This window comes from Triticum dicoccoides, chromosome 2B (assembly GCF_002162155.2).
Source record: "Triticum dicoccoides isolate Atlit2015 ecotype Zavitan chromosome 2B, WEW_v2.0, whole genome shotgun sequence".
In the NCBI taxonomy this organism is placed as follows: domain Eukaryota; kingdom Viridiplantae; phylum Streptophyta; class Magnoliopsida; order Poales; family Poaceae; genus Triticum; species Triticum dicoccoides.
In genome coordinates, this window is record NC_041383.1 from 549092114 (window position 1) to 549103576 (window position 11463).

The window sequence follows — 11463 nt, forward strand, 5'->3', positions numbered from 1 at the left end:
TTTTGGATGCACAAGTAGTATCTCTACTTAGTACAAAATTTTGGCTAGCAAAAGATTATGAGCAAGCACCACATGTTAGAGGAGCCATGACAATATAACTTCTATGTGAATAAAACAAACATAACTCATTATGTTGCCTTCCTTGTCCAACATCAACTACTTGATCAAGTTTGAAAATAATTAATGGGGGCTCAATCATAGAAGATGTCTAAGATATTATATTCATATGTGAAATCTCTCTTCCCTCGATATTCTTTCATGAATTGTTCAAGTGACCAATGTTGTGTTTGTTAACTTCCAATAAATTGTACCACCTATACTTCTTATACGTGAAGTCATTACTCCCCATAGGACAAGCATATGAAACATATATTATTTGAGATTGATATTCAATTCATTCAACAATTTATTCTTAGAATATAAGTGAAGCACAAGAGTAAATGACAAAATACTCCAGAAAGATATAAGTGAAGATCAAATGAGTAGTTAAACGATTAAGTAGTTATGTGAGGACTCTCTCCAAATAAAGATTTCATATAAAAGTATTTTATTAAAATAGCAAGCAAAATGAAAATAAAAGGACACACCAAGGATAGCACATATCATGTGAAGAAGCAAAAACTTAGACTCAACCAAAACTGGCTGATAGTTGTTGATGAAGAAAGGTGGAATGCCTATCAGAGCATTCCCAAGCTTAAATGCTTGAGGCTCATTGAAATATTATATTGGGATGCCTTGGGCACCCCCAAGCTTGAGCTCTTGTATATTCTTCATTACTTTCATATCATGGTTTCCCTAATTCTTAAAAACTTCATCCACACAAAACTCAACAAGAACTCGTGAGATAAGTTAGTGTAAATCAAGACAAAGCATTATCATTCCCTACTGTACAAATCACTAAAATTATAATTTAACATTGCATACTAAATGCCTCTGCATATTTAATACTCCCATCCTCAAATAGAATCATTAAACAAGCAAACATATGCAAACAATGCACTCATAACAACAATCTATCTAAAAAGGACAATCTGTAAAGGATGAAGAAGGATCCATACTTATTTAACTCAAATAGTTCTGAAAATTACCACACTGTATAAAATTTACCATATCTCATTGTGTCAAAATTTCAACATTTTATCACACTCTTAATTTTTTAGAGAATTCACGCAATAGCATGCAACTTTCTGTTTTGAAATAGCAACTCAAATACTTGCAAAATAAGCATGGTGAAGGCTATCCTTGACGCTTTCATTGTAATAACAGAAACAAAACATTATTCTAAATAACAGCAAGCAAATCTCGACAAAAGAAAATGACACTCCAAACAAAACACATAAGATGTGAGGAATAAAATATAGCTCCAAGTGAGGTTACCGATAATGTTGAAGATGAAAGAGGGAATGCCTTCTAGGGCATCCCAAAGCTTAGTTGCTTAGATATTTCTTGAATATTACCTTGGGGTGCCTTGGTAATCGCCAATATAGGGTCTTGTCACTCCTTATTCTTCTCTATCGACATGTCACCCAAAACTTGAAAACTTCAATCACACAAAACTTAACGGAACTTCGTGAGATAGCTTAGTATGATAAAGAGCAAACCATTCACTTGGGTACTGTCAAATACAAGATTCATAATTGTTCCACATAATTCCTACTGTACCTTACAATATTTGGCTTAGAAATCCATTGTACTCATTATCTCAATTCTCACATTTTGCTATTCCTACATTTTGAGTTCTCGCGCTTCAAATAGAGCCTATGTATATATGTGGAAAATGTAAAGAGAATTTTGGTTTCCCCATCAGTTTGTATGGTCCAAAAATGTTTTCTAGGGCTACTAGTCTGGTCAATTCCATCTTGCGTCAGTCTTAGTCGCCTTTGTGCAAATCGAAACCAATCCAACACGAGAGTGAAATGGGCCGGCAATCTCTTCAAATGCAAAGCGCGTTAACTACCAGCCCTTTTGGGAGAGGTCCTATTGGACGCTCGCGGGCGTCTAACAGTAGAGCTCTCGCCGAAAAGCTCGGGCAAATAGGCCGGCACATAACCAGGCAACGAGCGATAGTAAAAATGACTCGAAAAAGAAATGCGCACACAACAGTGTCAAACACACGACCTCATGCTTAGTAGCCAATCACCTGACCTAGCTCTTTAGTATGGCACAATTGCAGCACAAATCTTAAAGTACAATGTACAATAACAAATCTGTTTTTTTCCTTCAAAATTTCCAACAGTTCTTGCAAACAAATGTGAACGATTTTCCTTAAATATATTTGAAAATCGTGAATAAATATCGAAATTCAAACAAAATTTTAAAACCTGAACAACTATTGAAAACATGGACAAGAATTTGAAATTCCAAAACATTTATTGCTTTGTTATATACATTATTTTCTGTAAAATATATATTGAACATTTTTATATATACGCTGAACAATTTCTAAATAAAAATTGAACATTTTTTTGATATATTCTGAACAATACTTAAATACATGTTGAACAATTTCTAAAATGTATATTGAACATTTTTGTACTATGTGCTGAACAATTTTTAAATACACATTTAACATTTTGTGATATGCGTTGGACAATATTTAAATTTACATTGAACAGTTCGGTATAATTTTTTTTTTGGAATTCATATCTTTGTTCTAATGATAGAACAAAAATTTGAAAAGAGAACGAAGTAAAAACAAAATAAAAGAAACAAAAAGGGAAACAGAAAACAAAAAGAAACAGAAACAGAAAAAACAACGATGCGTACCTGGGCCGGCCCAACTCGGAGCGCCTTCAGCGAAGCCCCGACGAGATCCTCCCGAGCGTCAATAGGATCCACCCTGAAGGCCGGCCCATCTTTATACCGCTAAGACGGGAGCTGGGCTTGCTGGGCCGCCATCGCCGTTCCACCCGCTCCTCTCCGAGCGACGCCGCCGCCGCGGCCGCCCTTCACCCTCCTCACATCCTTCCTCCTCTCCCGTGCGCCTCAGCTTGTTCTTCTCCGTGGCAGCCACAGCGGCAAAGGCGAGGGCGGCGCGAGGAACCTCCCCACGGCAAGAGTCGCCTCCTCTCCCTCCCCGCGACCACCGTCGCCACTCCACGCGCGTGAGCTAGCAGTGCCTGCGGCGTCCTAGGGCTCACTAGGGTTTACCCCTGGTTTTGGCCCGTAGCTCCGGCGATTCCCTACGACTCTCCGTTGTCGACGCGGCTCACCGTCCCGCCTGCACGACAACGTCGACTTGACATCCCCCACGCGGGTCTCGGAGAGCACTGAAATCAGCGTAATGGGCGAGGTAATGGCCGCACGGAGCAGAGGCGGCGCTAATGGGGAGGACGGCGAGCCGGTTGCACGTTGGCGAGCGGAGGAGGCTGTCGCCGGGAACCGAATGGCCCTTCAAGCCCTCCGGGAGCTCGTGATTTACCCATTCCTCTACGCCCGCCAGTCCCGCCTGCTCGGGCTTAAGGTGCTACCTCCTGTCCCCTTCTCTTCACCCCCCACCAATTTCATCGTCTGACGGGTCTTCTTTAACCAACTTGTGATCCTTGTGCTGTGTGTGCTTGCGTTTGCAGTGGCCCAGAGGATTGCTGCTCTACGGCCCCCCTGGCACCGGAAAGGTACTGCATTAGCATTGGCATGTCTTGATCGTTCTACAAATGTTGACCAGTGTGCTTCTTAGGATCGATTCTTGTTCTTTTTGTCAGACAAGCCTGGTTCAAGCCATCGTTCGAGAATGCAGTGCCCACCTGACAATGATCAAGTACTACCTCAGCTTGATGGCATCCATACCTACAATTTTAGTCTTAATCTGCCAAATAGTACTGTTTGTTTCTCAGTGTGTATTTGGGCATCATCATTAAGTGCTCTAATCTGCATGTCTTGACAGTACGTATTCTGTGCATAAAGCTCATGCTGGAGAGGGTGAGAAATTCTTGCGTGAAGCTTTCTCTGAAGCATACTCTCAGGCGTCACAAGGCAGACCGGCCATTATTTTCATCGATGAACTGGATGCTATATGTCCACGGCGTAACAGTAGGTATGTTTATCATGTTATCATTTTTGGTGCTTGCCCAAATCTGTTTTTCTCATTGTGCTTCTCACAGGAGAGAGCAAGAATCCCGCATTGTTGGTCAGCTACTAACTCTGATGGATGGAAATAAGAAATCGTCGAAGAAACTTCCTCACGTAGTTGTTGTTGCATCAACTAACAGGTTAGAAACGCCAGTTGGAGGATTGTAATTGCTGCTTTAACTGCCATGCTTAAAACCTCTCCAATAGGACACTGGTTGTAGTCTATAGAATCTCATGAGAAGTAGTTCTACTGAAACAAATATCTTGTCTCGTAATGTGTAGGGTGGATGCCATCGATCCAGCCTTGAGAAGGCCAGGACGTTTTGACTCAGAGATAGAGGTCACTGTTCCTACGGTAGAAGAAAGGCTGCAGATTCTTAAGGTAGCATAAACTTACTATTTGGGTCAATATTGATTTCTTCTTATCTATCTCTGTGATGACTTCTACATTGCATTCTGCTTATTACTCCGGTTGTATGGTTAAATCTGCAAAGTGCTATGCTTTTGGATACACGCCCTAGGATGCCTGCATAAAACTGAGGTCACTTGCCACTGCTTGATATTTTTTGTACCAAGTCTAAAATGTTTGTAACATAACGCTGCAAAACCTGCATTGTCTGAATCCATTAACTGATATGACGAATTTGCTTGAAGTCTAATAGGCCTTATTTTTGTAGCTTTATTCCAAAAATCTGCATCTTGATAAAAATGTTGATCTTCAAATTATCGCTGGATGGTGCAATGGTTATGTTGGTGCTGATCTAGAAGCTCTGTGTCGAGAAGCTGCCAGACTTGCTTATCGTAGATTGTCAAACTCATCCGAGGATGGGAAGGTGCTCACACTACTCATGGAAGATTGGGAGTCTGCGAGATCTCAGATCAAAGCAAGCATGATAAGAGGGGTAACTAAAGAAGCTCCAACTGTTTCATGGGATGATATAGGAGGTTTGAAAGATCTAAAGGTGAGATATGTTTTGCTTTAGGCTTTATTATATACGGATCCCTGTATCATATAATACAAACATGTTGTGATGACGATTGTCCCTATGCTGCAGAAAAAGCTTCAGCAAGCTGTTGAGTGGCCCATCAAGCATGCCGCTGCCTTTGCAAGACTGGGGATATCACCAGTTCGTGGTGTGCTTTTGCATGGTCCTCCAGGGTGCTCCAAGACTACCCTTGCCAAGGCTGCAGCACATGCCGCCCAAGCTTCTTTCTTTTCTTTGAGGTTTGTCATAGAACGATCGATTACCGTGTACATTGTTTGAATCAAATCACGAGTCTATACATTTCTAATCAAGCTGAGTCCAACTAATCCCAGATATAGAGGACGGAAAAAACATGAAGTTTTTCTGCGCACAAAAACATGAAAAAATATCACTTTGTATGAGTGTATGACATCAAGCTGGTTTATTAATGCGAGTATTTGCTCGTTTAGTTGTAGTATGTTTGCTATCCTGCAGTGTGCGCAAGCTTAAACTAATGAATAGAAAAGCTCCGCGTAGCCATCTTCTGTTCAAGATGTACACCTCATCGAAGGTCATCTAGGTTTTGAAATATTTTGTTGACCAGTGGTGCAGAACTATACTCGAAATATGTTGGAGAAGGTGAAGCTTTGTTGCGAAGAACATTTCAGAGGGCACGGCTGTCTTCTCCAAGCATCATATTCTTTGATGAGGCTGATGCAATCGCCCCTAAAAGGTATGAGATCCACGTGTCTTAAGTATCGAACATAAAACTTAAGATCTACATTATGTGATGTGCAATATTAGTAAAAGAGAACTTGTATAGAACTCTTATGAGAATTGATATATACTTTTCTATCCTTTTGCAACTATCTGATGAAGAAACTTGCATCTGATATGGTGCATATCAATGAAGAAACTTGTTGCATTTTGTGTGTATCTCACAGGTGGATTTAAAAAATTAGGAATTAATAGTGTTAACATATGTTCTTAGAAACTGTTCCTGAATTTTGTTTTATCAGGACCAGAACCGAGATTGATGTGAACTTCAGTTGTGCACTTGTGAATCTTTTCTTTTTTGCAACCGAGTACTGTCCGTCCGTCGAGATGCTAGTTTTGCAACGAAATAACTTAGGTTGGCACTTGTGTGATCTTGCAGAACTGGTCCTAGTGGGGACAGTGGCAATGCCACAGTAGGAGAAAGACTTCTATCAACTTTGTTGACTGAAATGGATGGTTTAGAACTGGCTACGGTACATCTTAGCTTGCTGATAGTTTTCAACTTGATTCTACTGAATCCCTACTTCTCTTTGTCTTAAAAGGCTATCTTCATATATGTTGTAGGGGATTATTGTTTTGGCTGCTACTAATCGTCCCAAGGCAATCGATGCAGCTCTTCTCCGTCCAGGGCGTTTTGATATGGTACCCACCTGTCTCTGCGTCCCTCTCTAGCATGCACATCTGCAGCCACCATAACTTTCTTAAACTGCAGGTGTTGTATGTTCCACCGCCAGATGCGCAAGGCAGGCATGAGATACTACGCATCCATACACGGAAGATGAAGTTGGGGGAGGATGTGGACCTTGGGGAGATAGCGGAGCGCACCGAGCTGTTCACCGGTGCTGATCTCGAAGGCCTGTGCAGGGAAGCAGGAATGGCGGCACTGAGGGAAGACCTGTCAGCCAGTTCAATACACAAGGCCCATTTCGAGGCCGCGATAAGGTCGCTAAGGCCATCACTGACAAAAACAGAAGTTGACGAGTACGCAGCTGCCGCCATCCATGGCCCATCAGCTAGGAAAAATTAGAATATGATATAACGATTGAGCTTTTGTTCAAGTTCGTGTTACACAAGCATTTTAGATCAGTTAAGCCTTGGATAACGCAATCACTGGGTGATTAAATGATATATTTGTGCGGCTTTTTTTTATAAAATATGATAATTCAAGCGACTCTGGTTGTGTTTGCCCACTGCTATTTTTCTCTACAACCGTCTAAACATGATGGCCTTGGTTATATTGACAAACTGATAATGAAATACTCCCTCTATAAAGAAATATAAGAGCGTTTAGATCACTATCTTATGTTTCTTTACGGAGGGAGTAGCTTGTTACAGAATTACACTATCTTTGCTGAGGAATAACAAAACATGTTAAGAACAGGAACTTTATGTGCATTGAATCATCAGCACCAGGAGAGCAGAATGACCTATTTAAGTGTCAAGTATTCGACATGACGACTTTTGCAACTGTTCAACACATGGGTTTCCAGTTTTGGGAGCACCTCTCCTATACATCTCCATCCCTGTAGACTAAGAATGCACTGGTCTTGCAGTAGGTCGATGCTAGCTCCTTCCCTTCAGAGGTTGGTGGCGTGAAAGCACATTGTGAGATCCCCAACATGCCGCCTTCACAGAAGCTTTTCCTGTAGGAGATCAACGGACGCGACGTCGTCAGGGCAGGGGAGGCAAGCTCAATAAACCAGTGATCTATCTTTGCAGGGTGATACCAGTTACAGCTAGTCTAGCAAGAATGTCTGCAATCTTGTGGAAATTTGACACATCATGCTATCATGTCCCCTTGTTAAGGAGAAGAGCGCATGTTCGACAGTGATGAGTTTACAAGGCATGAGAAAGCTGCGAGCAAAGGGCTTGGAGACGTACCGTGCAGCGTCCACAAGCTGCGACGCTATTCCCTTTCTTCTGCGCGATGGCACCACCCAGATTGCCCGGAATCCGCAGAGCGCGGGCACAGCTTCTTCTTCGCAGACTATGGCACCAGGGCCCTGGCACTCTTCTTTACTCTTGTCGGGGTGATTATGCCGTCGTAGGACTTCCCTCTTGAAGCTTATTTTCCCAAACTCCAATGTATGGTTTGCCTGTGCTGATTCAGTCTTATTGTCCGGCAAATTGCTTCGGTTTTCCGATGCAGAGCTTGGAATAACTTTGTGTGCTGCTTTTATCGGTTCGGCAACTAGACACCCCGCTATCCTCCCGCCAGATACAAACAGATACACCTATGCAACAGAGATGTTCTTTCTTCCGTAACACAAAACATATTGCATTTATGCTGTTATATCTTATATACACTGGAATGAGACTGTAACTTACCTTGCAGAGCTTATGAAGGAGCTGGCCTTCACCAAACCCCAGCTCCTTCTCCACCACTTTGATCACCTCCTGAACCTGACATATGTACATGACGTTACATGGTTTGCATCCTAAATCTGTTCAATTTGCATCTACATTTCGATTGTCAAAACGCGGATTGGTTGTCAAGTGGTTTACAGTCTGAACAGACGACATACAGATTACAGCTATCAGTGAATTTACAGTCTGCATTTCTTCAGGAAGTCATGGATCTGACATAACAAAGTGAGTTTGGCAAAATTTACCTTGCTGTTGCGTATACATGAGTTTTCACCGCTTGCTAGAATTATCCGGTCACCGCCCTCGGACCTCATAACCACGGTTTCCTCGCGCCAACCCTGCATTTCGTCGGTCAGAAACTCTCCAGTCATAGAAACACAAGAAACAAGGGCAATGGCACCGCAATTCACAAAAGAACAAGCGGGGCCTCATGAACCTTGAACGGGACGCCCTCGAGGCAGCCCTTGTGGTAGGCCCTGTGGACCTTCTCGTCCTCGTCGTTGCCGCGGGCGTACATCATGCCGCAGGCCGCGCACATGTGGAGGAGGAAATCAGGCTGCCCCAGCTCCAGGTGGAACTGCCCGTAGTTCCTCTTCTTGTTGAGGACCTTGCCGTCGCCGCAGCTCTTGGGCCTCTTCGCCTCCGCCGCTTCGCTGCCCAAAACAATCGACACGGATCAGTCCAAGGGTGAATCTGGAAGGCACCAATTCGGTGTAGAATACTTCCAAGATGCATCAATTGTGAGGCTAGGCTCGGAACCGGCGAGATTTGGTACGAGCAGTGATCGGCTTCAAGCGGGGAAGGAGAAGAAGAACCTGTTCGAATCCGGCCCCGTGGCCTGGCGCTTGAAGAACGTGTTGATCTTGGGCTGCATCTCCTCGCGCTCTCCCCCTTCTTGTTTCCTGCAGGAGTTGGGGGGGGAAGAGGCGACGGCGGCCGCCGGAGACGAGGAAGACGGGGTGGGGTGGGGTGGGGAGAGCGATTGGTGGGGACTGGCAGGGGGCAAGCGGGCGAATGGACGGTGCTGATGAGGGGATGACGCCGCGAGGGGAGGAGATCGGACGGGGAAGGCCGTCGCGCGGGTTTCTGAGACGAAGATAAGGGATTCGGGCGCCAAAACAACCGCCGAAAATGAGTCATCTCCATACTTCGTCTTCACCTCTCAAATTTTGCTTCCAAATCAAGTAGCAACCCTCAAATTACACTACCACGTGAGATCCACCAATGAGTGTGGTTTTTTCTATCTCTCTCCATCCCGCGTCATCATTTTACTGTCAATTCACAAATTCGGTGAAATGGTAGAGCCATTCCAAACGAGGACGAAGGCGGCCCGAGGCATGAGGTGCCGACACCAGAGCGGAGACAGGTGATGGGATGATGCGGTGACGATGAGGGGCTTCCAGAGCTCGTGGACAGACGTGATGACAAGGAGGGTGGAGGGCACCGCGGAGGAGCCGAGGAGGCCGCTTATGACGGTGCAGAGCTGGGGCAAGTCGGCATGAAGCTGGGGATGGTGTGCTGACGTGTGGCACGAGCTTCAGCCCAAGCTCGTGCTAGGGTTTTATTGGTGGCTCTACGCGGTGCGACTTGACGGATGAGTTCAACGAGGGGTCGAGTAGGTGCGCAGGAGGCCGAAGGAGACACAATTGCCATCATGCATGGATAGAAGCCCCCTGGCGGGGTGTTTATGAGGGGGGGGGGGGATGTTCTTAGGCTTCGCTTGGGAGCTATGGAAACATTCACTTCTATAAGAACTTGTCACCGGTATTTTACCGAGAATGAATAAAAAACTTAAATCCAAGGGACAATTGTTGATGAGTTGGATGCACTAACTCGGGGAGTGAATCAGTGTGAGCGCTGACAATGCGTACCCCCGGTTATAGCCATGGAGGAAAGACTGGGACCGTCAACCATAAGGTGTCCCGTGCCCACGGCTCATAATCCACCAGCTATACAAAAGGGAGTCGTCAACTTGGAGTACAAGACACATATTCTGCATATTTGGTAGTAGGACTAGCAATATCCAACTAGGACTACCCCCCTTACGGACTTGGTTACCTTGTAACTCTAGCCCCATACACCTATACAAGACGAGGCAGGACCCCGATCGTGAAGGAAATATGCCCTAGAGGCAATAATAAAGTTATTATTTATTTCCTTATTTCATGATAAATGTTTATTATTCATGCTAGAATTGTATTAACCGGAAACATAATACATGTGTGAATACATAGACAAACATAGTGTCACTAGTATGCCTCTACTTGACTAGCTCATGAATCAAAGATGGTTAAGTTTCCTAGCCATAGACATGAGTTGTCATTTGATTAACGGGATCATATCATTAGGAGAATGATGTGATTGACATGACCCATTCCGTTAGCCTAGCACTTGATCATTTAGTATGTTGCTATTGCTTTCTTCATGACTTATACATGTTCCTGTAACTATGAGATTATGCAACTCCCGTTTACCGGAGGAACACTTTGGGTGCTACCAAACGTCACAATGTAATTGGGTGATTATAAAGGAGTACTACAGGTGTCTCCAAAGGTACATGTTGGGTTGGCATATTTCGAGATTAGGTTTTGTCACTCCGATTGTCGGAGAGGTATCTCTGGGCCCTCTCGGTAATGCACATCACTATAAGCCTTGCAAGCAATGTAACTAATGAGTTAGTTACGAAATGATGCATTACGTAACGAGTAAAGAGACTTGCCAGTAACGAGATTGAACTAGGTATTGGATACCGACGATCGAATCTCGGGCAAGTAACATACCGATGACAAAGGGAACAACGTATGTTGTTATGCGGTTTGACCGATAAAGATCTTCGTAGAATATGTGGGAGCCAATATGAGCATCCAGGTTCCGCTATTGGTTATTGACCGAGAATAGTTCTAGGTCATGTCTACATTGTTCTCGAACCCGTAGGGTCCGCACGCTTAAGGTTTCGATGACAGTTATATTATGAGTTTATGTGTTTTGATGTACCGAAGGAGTTCGGAGTCCCGGGTGAGATCGGGGACATGACGAGGAGTCTCGAAATGGTCGAGACGTAAAGATCGATATATTGGACGACTATATTCGGACTTCGGAAAGGTTCCGAGTGATTCGGGTATTTTTCGGAGTACCGGAGAGTTACGGGAATTCGCCGGGGAGTATATAGGCCTTATTGGGCCATACGGGAATAGAGGAGAGAGGCCAAAAGGAAGGAGGCCTGCGCCCCCCTTCTGGTCCGAATTGGACAAGGGAGGCAGCCCACTTTTCCTTCTCCCTCTCTTCC

The 11463-nt window shown here is 44.1% G+C and overlaps 2 protein-coding genes across 3 annotated transcripts; one reads left to right on the forward strand and one right to left on the reverse strand.

The window, feature by feature from the left end:
- The first annotated feature begins 2905 nt into the window (after positions 1 to 2905).
- On the forward strand, positions 2906 to 6982 carry LOC119364789 (cell division control protein 48 homolog B-like). Of its 2 annotated transcripts, XM_037630320.1 has the most exons (12): positions 2906 to 3463; positions 3570 to 3614; positions 3702 to 3757; positions 3884 to 4033; positions 4101 to 4208; positions 4351 to 4450; positions 4746 to 5030; positions 5124 to 5293; positions 5638 to 5766; positions 6190 to 6283; positions 6375 to 6452; positions 6523 to 6982. In XM_037630320.1, the coding sequence occupies exons 1-12, from the start codon at positions 3284 to 3286 to the stop codon at positions 6835 to 6837; spliced, it is 1710 nt and encodes a 569-aa protein (XP_037486217.1). In that variant the 5' UTR covers positions 2906 to 3283; the 3' UTR covers positions 6838 to 6982. The 2 variants fall into 2 exon arrangements, with proteins under 2 accessions (XP_037486217.1, XP_037486218.1); XM_037630321.1 differs by lacking the exon at positions 2906 to 3463 and having other exon boundaries at positions 3582 to 3614; positions 3677 to 3757.
- A 178-nt stretch (positions 6983 to 7160) lies between these two features.
- On the reverse strand, positions 7161 to 9166 carry LOC119364790 (protein CHROMOSOME TRANSMISSION FIDELITY 7-like). The gene is made up of 6 exons (XM_037630322.1): positions 8993 to 9166; positions 8614 to 8830; positions 8423 to 8515; positions 8139 to 8213; positions 7692 to 8044; positions 7161 to 7453 (listed from the first exon to the last, which is right to left on the reverse strand). The coding sequence occupies exons 1-6, from the start codon at positions 9049 to 9051 to the stop codon at positions 7318 to 7320; spliced, it is 933 nt and encodes a 310-aa protein (XP_037486219.1). The 5' UTR covers positions 9052 to 9166; the 3' UTR covers positions 7161 to 7317.
- Positions 9167 to 11463: the final 2297 nt, after the last annotated feature.